The sequence below is a fragment of the Apodemus sylvaticus genome, chromosome 1 (assembly GCF_947179515.1).
Source record: "Apodemus sylvaticus chromosome 1, mApoSyl1.1, whole genome shotgun sequence".
In the NCBI taxonomy this organism is placed as follows: domain Eukaryota; kingdom Metazoa; phylum Chordata; class Mammalia; order Rodentia; family Muridae; genus Apodemus; species Apodemus sylvaticus.
Genome location: NC_067472.1, coordinates 24123023 through 24141005, shown reverse-complemented (window position 1 = coordinate 24141005; position 17983 = coordinate 24123023). Strand labels below are relative to the sequence as shown.

The following is a 17983-nucleotide window of genomic DNA, read 5'->3' as shown; positions in this document are numbered from 1 at the left end:
CAAGCGGCCCTCAGCCTCGTAGTCCCTAATTATCTATCGGAATGGGCGTGACACAAAACAAAACCTGCTTGTTCTCTTGACAAAATACTCAAAGTATTTCGTAGTTTTAAATTATTACACGAAGAAATACAATGATTCTTAAGATGCAGTGCATTCTGGATATTAGGAGCTGTGCTCAGGCAGCCCCGAAGACTCTGGAATGCAGCTGTTTTTAGCTCTGGGGTACTTGGGAAACTCGGGGCGTGGGCTCAGGCATCTGGGGATTTGGAAAGAGGAACCACCATATCGCCTGGAGCAAACACCCCTTGGGCTCCCTCTGTACCCTTTCCAAAATAACAGGCACCCCACCAGTGCTTCCCTGCACTCCCCGCCCCCCCCCCAGATTGGGTTCCTTAACTGGTAGGCCAAAAGCCCAGAGTGGGCCACAAAGCCCAAGATGCACGCTGGAAGACCCGGGGAGGGGCGGGATTTGGCAGACTCCTGAGTTGGGCAGTGAAAAAGAAGCCAGAAATTGATTTGGTCCTAAGACCAGAGCCCGCAGCCAGGCGACCAGCTTCTGGAGTGCTTTGGGTCCTCTCCCCCCTCCCCCACACCCCCATTCCCCACCCCCACCCGCACCAGAAGTTTGGGAGAAGTGAAATTACCATCACCTCCTGAGGGCTGCTTTAAAGTGGGAGGTCAGAGAACTAGGAGCCTGCAGAGGGGCCGGGAACCGGGTCCCAGCTATCGTCCCTCTGGAGTGCTAGTGTCACAAGCCATTTTCCCAGAGAGAGACCGAGCTCAATCCCTGCCTTTCAACCTTAATGTGGCGAACAATAGAGGTTTGGGGTGGGGGAACTCAAGGATGGGGGGAATCAGAGAAGGAGTTAATGGTTCCGAGGCAGGTGGGCCTAGAGCATAGCCAGGCACGTGGGGGGTGTCTACTTCGAGTGAGCTCCGCATGCTGGCGGTGCTAGGTGCTCACACCGGGAGAAAGGAAATGAAGTGCAAAACCGCAGGCCCCGCCCAAGGATGCGAGTGGGGCGCGCCCCCCCACCCCCGCCCAGATGCCACTCCCTATTTGGACGCCTAGGTGAGCCCGCCACTACCCACTGCTTCCAATCATTACTCTGAATGGGACGCTTTAAATATGCGTAGACACGTCCTGTTGTGCGACCCAGTCGGTAGGGAGGGAGGCAATATCTATATAAACGGGTCGAGGGTGGGTGGAGAAGGGTTAAGGGAGGGAAGGTAGTGGGCAGGGGTCTGCAGCCCTGCAGCAACAGTGGCTGGCCGCGCCTGGTGAGGTGTTTCTCCCAGGCTCTATCAAGGAGCGCTGAGCCGAGAAGGTGGGAGCATCCTAGAGGAAAATGGCCCACCGTGGATGGGATGACACTTTTTAACTGAAATCGGGAGAAATGCCCTGGGTCTTCAGCCTCAAGGAAGGCAAATTCTCTAATCGCTCAGGGTTAGTACCGCCTTCCACTGAAAGTCCTTTTTAAAGAGCCGTAGCTTTGAATTTATTAATCTCTGGCTCGGCCCCTAACCCTGAGCCTTTTCTGGACTGCGCAGGTGAGCTCTGCACAGTTCTTGAGCCCCCTGCCTTCACAGCGGCCTAGCCCACCCCCTCAACCCTGCAGTCTCGCCATGTTTTCCTGGGGGCTGAGCTGTTTGTCCATGCTGGGGGCTGCCGGCACCGCTCTTCTGTGTGCCGGTCTGCTGCTTGGCCTGGCCCAACAGCTCTGGACCCTCCGCTGGACTCTGAGCCGTGATTGGGCCTCCACCTTGCCCCTACCCAAGGGCTCCATGGGCTGGCCATTCTTCGGTGAAACGCTGCACTGGTTAGTTCAGGTGAGTGGTTTTATCATTCGGCAATGATGTTTTCCTGCATCTCCCATCGGGCGCTCTTGGCCCTCAGCACAGTTCTTAAGATTCCTGACCCAAGATTCCGGAGATTTCGCAAACTCGACTCGCCATTGCCTAGCTGTTCTGTTCCTTCTAAAAGACCCCATGTCCCCGAATTTTACGCTCATTTTAAACTGTTCCGATTACAATGTTGGGGCTGTAAACTAGGGACTTAGGAAGGGATTTGAGGAATGTGGTACCCACATCTTGCAAGCATAGCCTGAAAAATCAAGCCACATCTCAACCATTCATCCTTGGGCACTCAGATTCCCAATCTAAGCCTGTATCTCACCAGCTTCTACAATCCCATCGAGTAGCTGAGAGGCCCGTTGGAGATCTTGTTTTGTAACAAATGTGACAACCTAGGACAAGGGAGTTATTAGGAAGAGGCAGTTGGGATGTCTGGGACAGACCCCCAGCCCTGCTGACCCAGAGACCCTTCTAGCTCCGCCTTGTTTGCAGGGCTCTCGTTTCCACAGTTCTCGCCGAGAGCGCTACGGGACAGTGTTTAAGACGCACCTTCTGGGCAGGCCGGTGATCCGGGTGAGTGGTGCTGAGAACGTGCGCACCCTCCTGCTGGGCGAGCACCGCCTGGTGCGGAGCCAGTGGCCGCAGAGCGCTCACATTCTGCTAGGTTCACACACACTCCTTGGCGCGGTTGGCGAGCCCCATCGGCAACGGCGTAAGGTGAGGAGAAAACCTTAAAAAACAATCTTAAAAGAACCGTGGACCCTGCATTCCCGCAGTGAGCCAGGCCAGGGCCTGGTGTTCCACATATACTGAGAACTTGGGGTCCGGGCTAAACTAACAGGTGGCCCAGAGTAAGTCTCCTTACATTTCCGGGTTTTGAATTGTAAATCCAAGGCAAGGCTACAAGTCCTTTATTCCAGATCTTCTGTGACTTGCCAGCAATTTTTGGGATTCAGATTTAAGAGGGTTCAGGGAAGACTTTGTGGAGGGAGCAGCTAGCAGCATTTGGAGTCTAGTGGATGGGAGGGACTCTGTACATCAAAGCGGTAGAAACAAGGCCAACAAGTTTAGGCCTGTGCGGCTCAGAAGAGGAAGAAGGGACTGGACTTCGCCTTCAGGCTGCGGAGTCGCAGGGCACAAGGGGCCAGCCGTCCCTGCGCTGATCCGCGGGCTCCCTACAGGTCCTGGCGCGCGTGTTCAGCCGCCCCGCTCTGGAGCAATTCGTGCCACGGCTGCAGGGGGCGCTGCGGCGAGAGGTGCGCTCCTGGTGCGCTGCCCAACGACCGGTGGCTGTTTACCAGGCGGCCAAAGCGCTCACCTTCCGCATGGCCGCGCGCATCCTGCTGGGTCTGCCGCTGGACGAAGCACGATGCACCGAGCTGGCCCAGACCTTTGAGCAGCTGGTGGAGAACCTCTTCTCGCTGCCCTTGGACGTACCGTTCAGCGGTCTGCGCAAGGTAACGCCGCCCTAGACCTTAGCCCGAGACTCAAGAGGGTCTCCCAAATCAGACAAGGTCCCTTGGACCCAGGGCGTGGCCCAGCATGCAGTGGGGTGGTGGTTGGTGGGGACTAGGGCTGAATCTCTCAGTGTGACCCGGGGCAGGCCACACACCCTTTATAGGATGCTCCCGACTCACGCTCTCATGCCAGTGTAGCTTTCTTGAGTTTGGGGGTCTTAGTGGCGAGCATCCAGGCAGGTGGTTTGTCCTTTCGCAAAGTGGTGCCTCGCAGCAACCTCTTCCAGCACCCTTTGGAAGGTTGGCGGCGGAGTGCGCGGGAGCTAGCTGGAGGACGGCAGACGAAACCCGGCGCCAGCTCTAGTCTAAGGGATGGGTGTCGGCTCCCAGCCCGCGGCCCTGGGCCCGCTGGTTTCTGGTTTCCGGATCAGAGAGAGAGAGAGAGAGAGAGAGAGAGAGAGAGAGAGAGAGAGAGAGAGAAGAGAGAGTCGTGAGTCGTGGGCGGGGCCCTAGAGCTAAAGGAAGCTGGGTCCTGCCTTCTTTCTCCCTTTGCCCTAGAGCATTCAGACGCTTGAATAAAAATAATACTTCTGAGAAGGAATCTGATTGTGCGCTGGTCACCTTGCGTACGTTTTTTGGTTAGGTCCTTGCAACCTGCAAAGTGTTCTTCTCCTTTTATTGGCAAGCAGGCCTTTTTGAAGTCAGGCGCGCAACAAGCAAGAACACAGTCAAGATTTAAACAAGATACTTCTGGCTACAAACTCAAGTGCTTTGTTTCAATGCTTCCTCCGGAGGGATGTTTTGGCTGGGCTTGCTTCCTGAATTCTGGAGAGCCATCCCTGCCCTCTTTGCCCAACCCCTGGCTGAAGCTAACCTTTCAGAGCATGCGATAGTGTCCTCACTGGAGTTTTTTTCCAAGTGCCCCTTTTCTTAGCACTGATGCTCACTGTCTTATCTTTGAGTCTGGTTCGAGGACAGGGTGATGGCTAGCTGGACCTTGACGCTTCTGTGTCGGGTATGGGCACTGGAAGCTGTGTAAGGGAACAAGTGTTTGACCACTCGGGGGCTTTATGTTCTGTCCTCTAGGTGACAGCAACTGCCTTGCCAGAGGGGGCTGGTAATGATTATCATGACAGGGATGTTTGTAGACAGTAGACAAACGTAAGACCACTTATTGAACCACGCCTACATGTAATTAGGTGTACAGCTAAGAGTAACAGCAGGCTCTAGGCCACCTGTCCTGATGCTTCAATCCTTTTGTCCTAATGTTCTAGTAACCCCCCAACTATAAAATGGTTTTTTGTTGCTACTCGGTAGCTGTAATTTTGCTACTGTTTTGAATTATAAATGAGAATATCTGTGTTTTCCAATGGTCTTAGGGAGACCCCTGTGGAAAGATCATCCATGCCCTCAAAGGGGTCTCAACACACAGGTTGAGAAACTGCTCTAGGTGGATGTAGTTAGTCAAGCCTGTCCCTTCTCTGGCCTTCCTACCCTAACTGCCCTCTCTTCCTGTAAATCAGGGCATCCGGGCCAGGGACCAGTTGTATCGGCACCTGGATGAGGCCATTGCTGAGAAGCTCCTGGAGGAACAGACAGCAGAGTCAGGTGATGCCCTGCACTTGATTATTAGCAGCTCTAGGGAGCTGGGCCAGGAGCTGTCAGTGCAAGAGCTGAAGGTAGGTGACTGACGGGAGGCCCCTTCTCCCTCCCTGACTCTCTTTCCTCAGAAACCACACACAGTCCATTCCCAGTCATATCCTGTTTAACACCGCCTTGAGGCACAGACATAGCTCAGGATGAAAAAAAAAAAAAAGGGGCTCTCTCTAGTCATGACCCTACCACGCCCACCAGCTGTGAAGCCTTGGACTGTAGCCCTTCTTCCCCAGGAGTATCAGATCCTAAGCCTGGCCCTACAGGGTCTGGATCTAGACAGCTCCCCTCTTGGCACCTCCTATATCCCATCTCTCAAAGCACACCTTTGCCATCCTCCTACCTGTGCACCGTGCTCTTCTTCCCCCCCCCCCACTCTCAAGCCCGCGATCAAACTCCTCCTCCTCAAAGCTACATCTTTTCCTCCCCAAATCAACACTCCTTTTTTTTATAAGCCACCCTTACACTTGGCACCTCAGCACCTGGCACCTGCCCAGGTTGCCCTTGCTGCAAAGCCTCCTATAGAATTGGGATTCCTGCCCTTGTAGGTAGAGCATGTGTGGTAGGCAGGAGGGGCCTGCTTTGGAAGTCAAGACACAGTAGGAGGGCCAGGGACAGTTAGAAACATGAAGACTTCAGTCTCCCATGAGTCGCTGTCTCCGACTTCACTTCCCCAACTCCTCTTCCACTAAACCACTAAAAATTAGGAGCCCAGTGTTCTCCTCCAAGAATGGAAGTATTAATCTTGTCTCTTGATGGGTGTGAACTTCAGAAGCAACAAAGGATTTAGGAGAGAATGAGCAATAGAATTTGCGTCCTGGGGACCCGAGTATCCAAGTGAGTGCCAGGCTATGAAGGGAAGCGGTGAAGAAAGAACTGAGTAGCTTGCCCTTTGACAGAACTAGGGAGTAACATGGCTCTGTAGAAGGGACCCATTGGTCAGGCTGAACAGAGAGGATGTCTGGCTCTGGGGTCTCCATCTCAATTTCCCTTTGTCCAAGGTAGAACCAGCTGTGAGCCTCCAGCCATGCCAGGATTCACTCCACAAAGATTGTTATGTACCTGCTCAATGCCAGATCCTGTGCCACATGCAGGATAGCTGTGTTGTTTCAAGCTCTAGGCTGGGTGGCATACATTAACCCTGTGGTCACTGAAAACAGCTTGCAGGCATAAATAGTGGTGCTGCCCTGAAGGAAGAAGGTACTGGAAGGGCAGGTTTAAGGCAGGTGATGGATGGGGCCTGGGGAAGAGCCCTCAGCAAAACAGGGCAGAAAGGGTAAGCAAGAAGGCAAAGGCGGAGAGCAAGGCTGGTGGTGGAGGAACAGAGGGAAGGGGGAAGGGGATCGCAGGCGCGCATACCCCCTCCCCACCTACCTCCACCCCACCCCAGACTCACTGCTGTAATCACTAGTTCTAGGGACTTGGAGTGCTTTCCAGAGCTTTAGTTTCCAATTTCATAAGCAGTAATTGCTCCCCACGAGGTGAAGGTGAGAATCTATCTAGGATAAAGCACAGACCAATATCCCCATATCACCTCCAAAGCGGATGTACATAGATGCTGCCTATCGTTCAATGGGACCTTCCCAAGGGACAGTCCTGAGTTTTGACCGATTTAGGAGCCATGAGCAGGGTCACCCGGGGCAGGACATCAAGGCACTCTTCTGAGCACAAGAGATCGTTTGGATGCTTTATACACCTTCAGCATAGGTTCAGAGCCTCCCGGCTGTCTTGCAGGAGTTGGCTGTGGAGCTCCTCTTCGCGGCCTTTTTCACCACGGCCAGCGCCAGCACATCCCTCATCCTGCTGCTTCTGCAGCATCCATCAGCCATCACCAAAATCCAGCAGGAGCTGTCAGCGCAGGGGCTGGAGCGCGCGTGCAGCTGCGCTCCCAGGGCCTCAGGATGTCGACCGGACTGGGACTGCGGCTGTGAGCCGGATCTTAGCCTGGCGGTGCTGGGTCGTTTGCGCTACATCGACTGCGTAGTGAAGGAGGTGCTGCGCCTCCTACCGCCGGTGTCCGGGGGCTACCGCACTGCGCTGCGCACCTTTGAGCTGGACGTAAGTGCGCCGCACCGCGGGCCTCTAGATGCTCGCAGCCAGCGCAGGGATGGGAAGAGAGAGCAGGAGGAATTAGAGCAGGGCTCTCTTTCCCTTGCTGGGGCCTCAGTGTTCTCTCCTGTAAAATGGGTTGAGTTCTATTCTATTTCCTGGACTCTTTCTTCCTCCGACCCCAGTAGACACATGCAAAGCCTCGTGCCTGAAGAGCTGGTAAGGTTAACAGGTTTATATACTTCAACTTTTATCAGTGATCCAGCTAGGTCAATTCAATTAGAATTGAGTTTTAGAATGCAAACATTTTTCTCTGAGTCGCATTTCTCCAGTATGTGCTAGAAAGCAAAGGCGGTGCCTTACTTCTCTGATTCCTTCACAAGACTAAATAGCCACTCATTGTCACCTGTCCAGGGGCTCAGGCTTAGGGTATATTCCTGGGAAATGCAACAGCCTTAATACAAAGAACAAAGTCTTAATGTTTTCTTCATCCGGCTGTCCTTGGTTGGACGAGGTTAAGAACCGGCCCAACTACATCTCAAAATAACGTCGGGCAGTTCTCCCTTTACTGCAGGACTCAGTTTACCTTCCAGGCTCAGATACTCCATATGAGATTGGGGGTGTTTGAGGAATTGGTAACTTTGAGGTTTGGGGAATTCACACAGCAGAACTTGAGGGCTTCTGCCTGAAGAGCTTTGCCGCAGGACCCTGAGCAAAGTGTGTGTGTGTGTGTGTGTGTGTGTGTAGGGGTGTCATTGAAGAGACTGAGAGCTCCTTGCAGAGAGGGAAGGGGCCAAGACCATGGAGTGAAGCAGGGAGATCTCTCGTGTTGGATGATACCAAATAAAGGGATGAAGTGCCCAGAAGGGGAATTGCCCAGTCTAAGGCTGTACTGAGAAGTGACTTGGATACTGGATACACTTGATATTGCAGGGCTGATGTGCTCAGAAAAACAGAAGAGAAATAGGACCAGGCAGCTTCCAGGGCAGTAGATGGAGCACAGGGAAGGTCCTACTCATTACCCTCTGTTCTACAGATGGGGAAACAGAGAGCAGAGAACATCCCCAGTGAGAACTTGAATAGTAATGACCTTCCACGGGCTTCAGGAAATGGCAATCTTTTGAGTGACAGGTGGCGTTATAGTTCAGGAACTGAAGACTCGAACAAGCCTAAGAGGACAGGAATGTAGGTCAGTGGCAGGAGCTCATCCCTGGCTTAAATGAGACCCTGCATTTGCAATACCCAGCAGGAGGTAATGGAGGGCAGAGGATGGTTAAAGGGGTTGAGGGTGGCGGTGGGCAAAGAGGCTGTGCATCCTCTTAAAGCAGTAACCATAAGGTTATTCCGAGGTGAGCGAGAAGGTGAGAAAGTCTTTAGTTAAATGCAAGAAGAACTTAAAAATTGAACTGTCCCAGAGGTGTGACGATTCCCAGTCAGTTTGGACGATTCCCAGTCAATTTTAGCTTAGACAGCTGGTAGCTGCAATCTTACAAGCAAGTCTCTCCTTCCTGTGTCAGAAGAAAACAGGAAGAGAAAGCCAACAAACTCATAGGTAATTTTCGATCCCATGGGTACTAATGCGTGCTAACCTCCTCTTAAAATTCCCTCAACAACGTGGACATTTTTTATTCTTACTTTTCCCAACTAAGAAATGGGGGTAGGAGGAAGCAGTCCAAAATCTTACTGCTCACCAGTCGAGGCGCCGAGGAGATTGCAACGCAGATCTTCTGGCTTCAGGATTAATTAATCTCAGGCCCCCGGAGGTTTATTTGGCGCTCCTGGGGTGAGGCGCGCGGGGCGGGGTAGGCTCCAGCCATTTCCCTGTGCTTAGCGATCAACACGGGCCCCCTCACTTCGCAGGGTTACCAGATCCCCAAAGGCTGGAGCGTGATGTATAGCATCCGAGACACGCACGAGACAGCCGCAGTGTACCGTAGCCCGCCCGAGGGCTTCGATCCCGAGCGCTTTGGCGTGGAGAGCGAAGACGCGCGGGGCTCCGGTGGCCGCTTTCATTACATCCCGTTCGGCGGCGGCGCGCGCAGCTGCCTGGGCCAGGAGCTAGCGCAGGCGGTACTGCAACTGCTCGCCGTCGAGCTGGTACGCACCGCACGCTGGGAGCTGGCCACACCTACCTTCCCTGTAATGCAGACCGTGCCCATCGTGCACCCGGTGGACGGGCTGCTGCTCTTTTTCCACCCTCTTCCGACTTTGGGTGCGGGGGATGGGTAACCCTTCTGACTCGCTGCTTCTCATAGCCTTGGCTCGCCCAGTAGCTGCTGCGCACACGCCGCCAATCTTCAGCGCCCTTACAGGACGACTCTCCTAGACTGGAAGCAGTAGAATGAGCCACAGATACCGCAGTGGAGAAGCGCTGGGGAAAAAAGAGTAGAAGGCACCGTAGACACGTCCCAAGACCTCAAAGCAGTCAGCGACTGAGAGACCCTATTTCCACTAAATGAAACCTGGCTTTACCTTACAGTGGCAAGTCTGCAAGGAGTTTAGATTTGGGGCCTTGGCTGCGGCGGCAGCGGCGGCAGCGGCAGCAACAGTAGTGAAGGCGGTAGTTAGGTGTTTGTATCAAACTAGAAGAGAATTTGCAACTTTTTAAAGTTAGCAGAGATACCAAGATGGTTACCAGACCTACCTGATGTTTGTCCAAGAGACACTGATAGTGTCCCGGAGCTTCTGCTGGATCAACATAGCAGATTCGCCTGGAGCCTTTTGGAAAGAAAAATTCCTACTTGATGTCCTCATTTATATAGAAGATGCTATGTTCTCTGGAGAAGTCTCTAAGTCTAGTTTATGTGAGGTTGAGACATAAGCCCTTCATGGGAGAATTGATATAGATATAGAGATAGAGATAGATATATAGATATGAGATAAACAAGAAATTGGAGATATTTGTACCAAAACAGGAAGGCCAAGAAGTAACATTTCCTGCCAGTGGCTGAACGAGGAGCTTGGGACTCAGTTGGGCAGCTACTCCCCTGGTGTGATGGCCAAGGGTAGTAAGGATGGGGTACAGAGACATACCTGAAGGACATACTGTAGCCTGTATCCAGGGGGTCTAGAAGTTGGTTAGCCTCAGTCCTGTGCTTCCCTCTGGACCACAGATCTGTATGCTGGGTTTGGAGCATCTCTGCCCTGTCTCTGACCGCACAGTTGTTCTGCTTACCGCTTCACCCCCTTCACTATTATGGAGGAGAGACTGAGGAGAGGCCGATGAGGAACCACTGCTGTCTGGTACCCTCTTCCATCGCTCAATCCCCCTGCCCCACCTCTGAGCTCATGTCACCTGTGGAACTCAGCCCGTTTGTTTTTTATAGCTATCTCTAGTCTAAAGGACTCTCTGGTCTCTCCAATCCGGAGGGTCCTAACACTGTTTAAATCAAAGCCGCTATCATCTGCCTTCATTCCCCAAAGCCCGCTCCAACCTACTATCCATATTCCCACACTGCCGGGCAAGAGGAGAGGGCATAACCGGCGAGCCAGGGAAGCGGTAACCAGCCTAGGCTGACCTAGTAGGAGGAAATCGGTGGCCTCCTGACCTTATACTTGAGAACCGACTAATAAAGTAGATCCTGGGGCTTGAAGACAAGGGGGACATAGTAGCAATTGGGGTTAACACCACTATAACCCTAATACTGCACAACTAGTAAGCCACAGCTGGTCAGAGTAGGGGCCCGATTGAGCTCTGCAGGCCCCAGAGGGGGAGCAAAGGTATCATGGTGCAGGCCTACAACCTTGAGCATCCCGGAAACCTGGACCTGGATGAGGAGGTCAGAAATCCTGCTCCCCCCACCCTTTCAGGTTGATTCTGATTGGGGGTTGGGGCAGGAATTAGGGCAGCACCTTTCAGAAGCCAGGACAAACTGGTTCAAAGAGACTTGTTTGCTTGCTTTGGGGTCTGGACCAACTCTAAGCATGTGGAAGTGGCTCTGATTTTCCTCTCATTTCCCATAGCTGCTAATATCAATACCATTGATCTGAAGGACCATGCGGGCTCTGGGGTTTAGTAACTCCAAGTTTGCAGGGAAAGGGCAGATACAGTTCTTGCTCCTTGGACTTCTGTCCCTCGCATAAGGAGGCAGACAATGAATAAATCAGCAACACAAAAACCCAAAACCAACCAAGCAAGCAAACATACAAAAGCCACCGAGAACCGCCCAGAGGTGAACAGCATAGAGAAGTTACAAAGCAACAAGCCCTTTAACACTGAGTGCCTCCGACCTGAATTCCAACAGCTGGGCCAGGGAACAGGTCTGAGGTGACATTGGCAGGGATCAGGCACTTTGGCCTGGGTTCCCAGCCAGCATTGGGAACAACAGCAGGTATGGAACACAGAGACCAGAGAGAAAGCTAGAGCTGGCTGAAGAGAAACCCAGGGGCTCATGTGGGCCACCTGATTGCTGCGACCCTTGTCCACTAGCAAAAACAAAACAGCAGAAACAACCACCACAAGAAACCTGACCCCACAGCTCTGACCCCTTAGTAATAAGAAAACTGGCCAACATTTTGTTTCTCAGCCAGCCAACCTTCCTTCCCCACCGACCACTACCCAATAAATTTTGGTGATGTTCCTAGATCAAGTTCTTATTGGGCTGGTAATTTATTGACCTCCCTCGCCCTTCAAGAAGATTTTAAATGATCTTACACGCTAACATTTAATGTTTTCCTACCAGGAGGCCCGCGGATCTTGATGGCCAGTTAAGATTTCGTATTTTTTTTTTTTTTTTTTTTTTTTTTTAGTATTGTTTTTTCCTCGCGGCCATTTCCCGAATGCTCTAGCCCCGGCTCATTTTGTAAACAGGCAACAGGCTGAACTTGGTGGGGTGGCTCGGCAGAGTTCACTGAGATGTCACGGTCCGGCCTGCAGGGGTCACAGGCGGGTCAGGCTAAAGGATTGGGAATGGGCCCCAGGTCACGCCCCCGCTGGCCGGTTTTGTACACCGGCCGGAGGCGCTCTCCAGAAGGGGGCGGACCGAAGTTTCTGAGAATTACCTCCAGCACAATTCGTCCGCGTTCCTGCCGGTGCCAGAAATCGGTTCGCATTCTTTACAGTAACCAAATCATTACAAGATATGACAGTGGGAGCACCCTCCTCCCCAGAGCCTCTGAAAAGCTGCCCAGAGATAGTTATGGGGAACCACTGAGTCCCCGAAATACAACCCACGGGCATCCCGACTTAGAGAGTTGCTAGGTTTGTGCGGTCCTCACGACCTTTGAGGACATTTTATGACACCCCCAGCCCCAGGTAGGAAGTTTAGGAACCAACCCGCAGGAAGGCCACACGTATTGAACAGCTTTCAGAAAGCAAGTTTAACATCTCCAATGGACACTTCCCAAGGGCTGCGGGTGTGCTTTCGCTAGAGCCCATGTTCAGTTCTAAACAAACACACGTCATTCTGTTAGTTTTCCGCGCCACTGGTGCATTCAGTGCCCAAACCAAGGCAGTGTGTGGCGCTGGCTGGCCGAAGCCGTGTGGCGGGAGGGAGGACGTGGGAAGCGGAGTATGTGTGTGTGCGCGCGCGCGCGCGCACCACGCAGTTCTCCTGTGCCCGTTATTAGCTGAAGGAGCTGCGGATGGAAGTTCCACAGTCTCTGGACTCACTCCCCAGTACGGATTCCCACAACGTCCCCAGTTCCCAATAGCTGGTGACAGAAGCATAGGACCAAACAACCCTCTTACCAGGCTCCGTGGCTTTAAAGTGGGTGGGATCTGGGAGAGTAGAGGGAAGGTTCTAGAGCCCTGAAACCAGACCACCCTATTAGCGGAGCCTAATATGCTATTTGGAAGCAGGAGCCCCCTTTGGGAACTCACAGCTGCCTTTAGACGTAGACAGAGTAGAAACGATCGACTTTGTCCTAAGAGAAACAGACAGCCTAGTGGCTCACCGAAGACACAGGCAAGCCAAGGTTTGCTCCTGGGTTTCCTCCCCGTCTTCCTCCCCATATTTGCTTGGGCTGGGGGTCCTCTTCCCGGCCGGCCGCTTGGCTGGGATTGCAAACCCCAGGCCTATAGGAATTGGACCCCCTTGGCGGTTAGGGGTTGACTTTGGAGCCTCTGGTCTCCACCGGACCAGGGCTTAGAGCAGGGAATCAGGCTCGTGCAAAGCTGCACCTGGGGTCCCAGCGACCTGGAGGCTTACTTGCTTTGAACTCGAAAGCAGGATTTTCCAAGGCTTCTTGCGCCGGCTCGCCTGTGAGGCTCTGGAAAGCTACGGTCCACGATCCGCCAGTCGTACTTGACCTCCTAGACTGGCTAGGACCCTAGCCCTGGGATTTTCTTGGGATCCTCCCAGATCAGGAAGCGTTTGGGATCTCATTTACTCAACTGGTGGGTCAAGTCCACTGAACGGTGATTCTTGAACGGGCTTCCCAAACAAATGGAAAAGAGCCCAGGAGGCGTCTGTAGATGGAGAGCTAGGAAGGCTTCGGACTTGGGCAGCTGGTACGACCCAGCGCGAGGCTAGGAATCACAGGACTCCAAATTCCTGTTTCTTGGAACTCTGATCCACAACCCACTCCCCCATCCCGCCCCCCAGCCGCTCCCTGTTAACCCGGAGCTGCGCACACCTAGGACAGGGAAGGAGGTGTTCCTAGCCCCGCACCCCCAGGAGGCGCGCTCAGAGGGAAGCCGCCAGTGCGCCGCCTCTGCCTCGGCGCGGAACAAACGGTTAAAGATTTTTTGGGCAGCGCCTCGAGGGGGGAGGAGCTAGGGGCCCGATCCGCAATTAAAGATGAACTTTGGGTGAACTAATTTGTCTGACCAAGGTAACGTGGGCAGTAACCTGGGCGGCCTTATAAAGAGGGCGCACGGCGGGGTTCGGAGCGAGGGCGGCAGGTGGCGCGGGAGGCTGCTGCGTGCCATGGGGCTCCCGGCGCTGCTGGCCAGTGCTCTCTGCACCTTCGTGCTGCCGCTGCTGCTCTTCCTGGCCGCGCTCAAGCTCTGGGACCTGTACTGTGTGAGCAGTCGCGATCGTAGCTGCGCCCTCCCCTTGCCCCCTGGTACCATGGGCTTCCCATTCTTTGGGGAAACATTGCAGATGGTCCTGCAGGTAAGGGAGCTCGGGAAGGGACCTGACGCTTCCCCGGAGTCTGCCTCAGCTCTGGGCCTGGGCTGAAGGAGGGATAAGTGTCCTCGCGAGGGAGGCGACCACAGCTTGGAAGAGGGGCTAGACCGGAGGCCAGATGCTCCCCGGCGCCCCCTCATGCGGGTTGCGGGTCTTTCTCCTCCACCTCCCTCTCAGCGGAGGAAGTTTCTGCAGATGAAGCGCAGGAGATACGGCTTCATCTACAAGACGCATCTGTTTGGGCGGCCCACGGTGCGGGTGATGGGCGCGGATAACGTGCGGCGCATCTTGCTGGGAGAGCACCGGTTGGTGTCGGTGCACTGGCCTGCGTCGGTGCGCACCATCCTGGGCGCCGGCTGCCTCTCCAACCTGCACGATTCCTCGCACAAGCAGCGAAAGAAGGTGAGGGCGAGGCGGCAGCTCCTTGGCTATCAGGGAGACCTCATTCTATGGCTTGGTTCAGGCAAATAGATGTGGGGCAAGGGCTAGCCCTATGTGGTGGGGACCAGAACCCTCTCTATCTGAGATCCACTTTAGCTTTTCTGCCAGCATGTGCGTTAGACCTGGAGGGACTGAGATTCTTGAAAGGGTACCCGGGAAGGCGAAAGAGGGTTAAGTGGGGAATAGAGGATTGTAACGCTCTCTGCTCCGGGGATGCTCAGGTGATTATGCAGGCCTTCAGCCGCGAGGCGCTCCAGTGCTATGTGCCGGTGATCGCCGAGGAAGTGAGCAGTTGTCTGGAGCAGTGGCTAAGCTGCGGCGAGCGCGGCCTCCTGGTCTATCCCGAGGTGAAACGCCTCATGTTCCGCATCGCCATGCGCATCCTGCTGGGCTGCGAGCCGGGTCCAGCGGGCAGCGGGGAGGACGAGCAGCAGCTAGTGGAGGCTTTCGAGGAGATGACCCGCAATCTCTTCTCTCTCCCCATTGACGTGCCCTTCAGCGGCCTGTACCGGGTAAGGGCGGTTTGCCGAGCCGGAGGAGGGGAACGCAAGCTCGGCGTCCGCTCACCTCCAGGCTCTCTCCTCGCTCAGGGCGTGAAGGCGCGGAACCTTATTCACGCGCGCATCGAGGAGAACATTCGCGCCAAGATCCGCCGGCTTCAGGCTGCGGAGGCGGATGGGGGCTGCAAGGACGCGCTGCAGCTCCTGATCGAACACTCGTGGGAGAGGGGAGAAAGGCTGGATATGCAGGTGAGGAGCAATTTCAAAAGGTGCCCAAGAGCCGGGAAGCGTCTTGGACTTTCCAGACACACTTCCTCGGAAGTCTCCAAAGCCCTGTCGGGGCCCCCAGTTTCTTCCAAGTGGTCGTTGATGCTCGGTCTAGAGCAGCAGTTCTCAACCTGTGGGTCGCGACCCCTTCGCGGAGGGTCCACGAAGAGCACCCTGTAAATCCGATATTTAGATCACAAAACATAGCAGTAGCAAAATTGCCGTTATGAAGTAGCAATGAAAATAATTTTATCGTTGGGGTCACCACAACATGAGGAACCGTATTAAAGGCTGGCAGCATTGGGGGCCATTGGTCTAGAGAGCGGTGGAAGAGGGTGGCCGAGCAGCTCAGAAGGTCCCAGAGTTCAAAGGGCAAGTCTCATTTACAAAGGTTAAAAGAACGTTGGGAGGCATTAATAAAATCCCGACTTTAACTCTCAGAAGAGTAGGATTAAGGGAGTTTTGCATTTTTGTTTGTGGTCTTTTTGATTTCCTATGAGCAAAACATTTTTTACCCTTGAAGTCTTCCGTGCAATATTCTCAGGTCAGGTCTTTGTCACAGTGTTGTGAATTGCACGCAGATCTGTGTAAACTTCCGGTTTTATCCTTAGGCACTAAAACAATCGTCAACAGAGCTCCTCTTTGGTGGCCATGAAACTACAGCCAGTGCAGCCACGTCACTGATCACGTACCTAGGACTCTACCCACATGTCCTCCAGAAAGTTCGAGAAGAGATGAAGAACAAGGTAGGATTCTAGAGGTTCCCTATTTGCCTAGAACATGTCTCTACTGCCCCTCCCCCACTGTGTGTAAGTTTGCTCGTGACAGTGAAGATCCTTGAGGTAGGTAGGACTGTGTGGGGAGACTCCACCTGTGAATTTAAAAAGGCAGCTGTTGTTACTGGGCTCTCTCTTGGGCAGTTTGACCCTGTGCTCCTGCTCCTGCTCCTTCACCACCTTTTGTAGAGATTGCTAGATTCTCCTTTCCCTGTTCAAGAACGTGAATAGTGTGGTCAGAGCCAACAGCTGCTCAGGGCGGGCAGTGCTGGTGAGGGTTCAGGGGCTGACCCTTTGTACCTGGTGAGGAACATGGCCTGGATGAAAACAGATGCTGGGCTTAGGCTGAGGAAGTGTGGAAGCAGATGGCCCTTAGCAGCTATTTCCCCTTTATTCTCTCCCATCCGGAAGCCTGCCTTTGGGTTTAGTTAACAGGTGAGTCCTGCTGGGCTGATTTTATTGGAGTACCCACAGATCAATCACTCACCTTTGTATCTGTCCCAATAGGGTTTACTTTGCAAGAGCAATCAAGACAACAAGTTAGACATGGAAACTCTGGAACAGCTTAAGTACATTGGGTGTGTGATTAAGGAGACCCTTCGATTGAATCCTCCGGTTCCAGGAGGGTTTCGGGTTGCTCTGAAGACGTTTGAGCTGAATGTGAGTGCTTCTCCTACCCCACCCCACCCCCACTCACCCCACCCCACCCGTCCACTCTGCTTTGGTTCTGAGCACCAGCAGCCTGGAGCAGTGGCTCTACTGCCCTTGACGCTGCCCGGCTTCCTATGGTAATAGAGTCCTGTTTGCCCATTTGCTCTCCTTTCTCCCGCACCCATACTGGCGATGAGTTTTTGTCGTTGCAAGCTCAGGGCCTGGATTGTGGGTTCTCGGGACTTCACTTTTTTTTTTTTTTTTAAACAGGGTTACCAGATTCCCAAGGGTTGGAATGTTATTTACAGCATCTGTGACACCCACGATGTGGCAGATATCTTCACCAACAAGGAGGAATTTAATCCCGACCGCTTTATAGCGTCTCATCCAGAGGACGTCTCCAGGTTCAGTTTCATTCCGTTTGGAGGAGGCCTTCGAAGCTGCGTGGGCAAGGAGTTTGCAAAAATTCTTCTTAAGATATTTACAGTGGAGCTGGCCAGGCACTGTGACTGGCAGCTTCTAAATGGACCACCTACAATGAAGACAAGCCCCACTGTGTACCCTGTGGATAACCTCCCTGCAAGATTCACCCACTTCCAGGGAGATATCTGATGGCTAGTTCAACTCTTGGACTTATTTAAAGTGTACATTGTTTGTTTTTTTAAATAGTGTCATGTTGCCTTTATTTAATTTCTAAATGTATAGTATAATATTTATGTGTCTCTACTGCAGTTCATGGACTTAAAATATTAAAATAATGAATTTGTATGATTTCTCAATAAAGTAAAATTAAAAAGTACTTTTCTCACTTTTTAAGATTCTTGTTGCAAAGTTGCCCATGGTGGTACAGGCTTTAATCCTAGGACTTGGAAGGTGGAGGCAGGAAGATGAGGCATTCAAGGCTAGCCTGGGCTACAGAGATCCTGTCCTTTTTTTTTTTTTTTTTTAAAGATTTATTTATTTACTATATGTAAGTACACTATCTTCAGACACACCAGAAGGGGGCATCAGATCTTGTTATGGATGATTGTGAGCCATCATGTGGTTGCTGGGATTTGAACTCAGGACCTTCTGATGAACAGTCAGTGCTCTTAACCTCCGAGCCATCTCTCCAGCCTAGAGATCCTGTCTTAAAAGAGCAAAACACTACAACAGAAAGTCCTGTCAGGAAGTCTGACTGGTTCAATGCTTGTGCTTTGTGTATTTAAAATGATTTAGAGTAAAAACCAACCAACCAAACAAACAAAAAAAAGCCAGGCGAT

At 52.9% G+C, this 17983-nt stretch overlaps 2 protein-coding genes across 2 annotated transcripts; both read left to right on the top strand.

The window, feature by feature from the left end:
- Window positions 1-1595: 1595 nt before the first annotated feature.
- LOC127685235 (cytochrome P450 26C1) lies at window positions 1596-9251 on the top strand. The gene is given in 6 exon segments (XM_052182190.1): window positions 1596-1830; window positions 2347-2571; window positions 3036-3311; window positions 4835-4990; window positions 6699-7022; window positions 8874-9251. Coding segments are annotated over 6 exon segments (1563 nt in total). The 5' UTR covers window positions 1596-1626.
- Window positions 9252-13821: 4570 nt separating this feature from the next.
- On the top strand, window positions 13822-17396 carry LOC127677346 (cytochrome P450 26A1). Its single transcript, XM_052172434.1, has 7 exons — window positions 13822-14071; window positions 14264-14488; window positions 14749-15039; window positions 15118-15276; window positions 15906-16040; window positions 16578-16730; window positions 16992-17396. Exons 1-7 carry the CDS (start codon window positions 13883-13885, stop codon window positions 17331-17333), a joined length of 1494 nt encoding a protein of 497 aa, XP_052028394.1. The 5' UTR covers window positions 13822-13882; the 3' UTR covers window positions 17334-17396.
- Window positions 17397-17983: the final 587 nt, after the last annotated feature.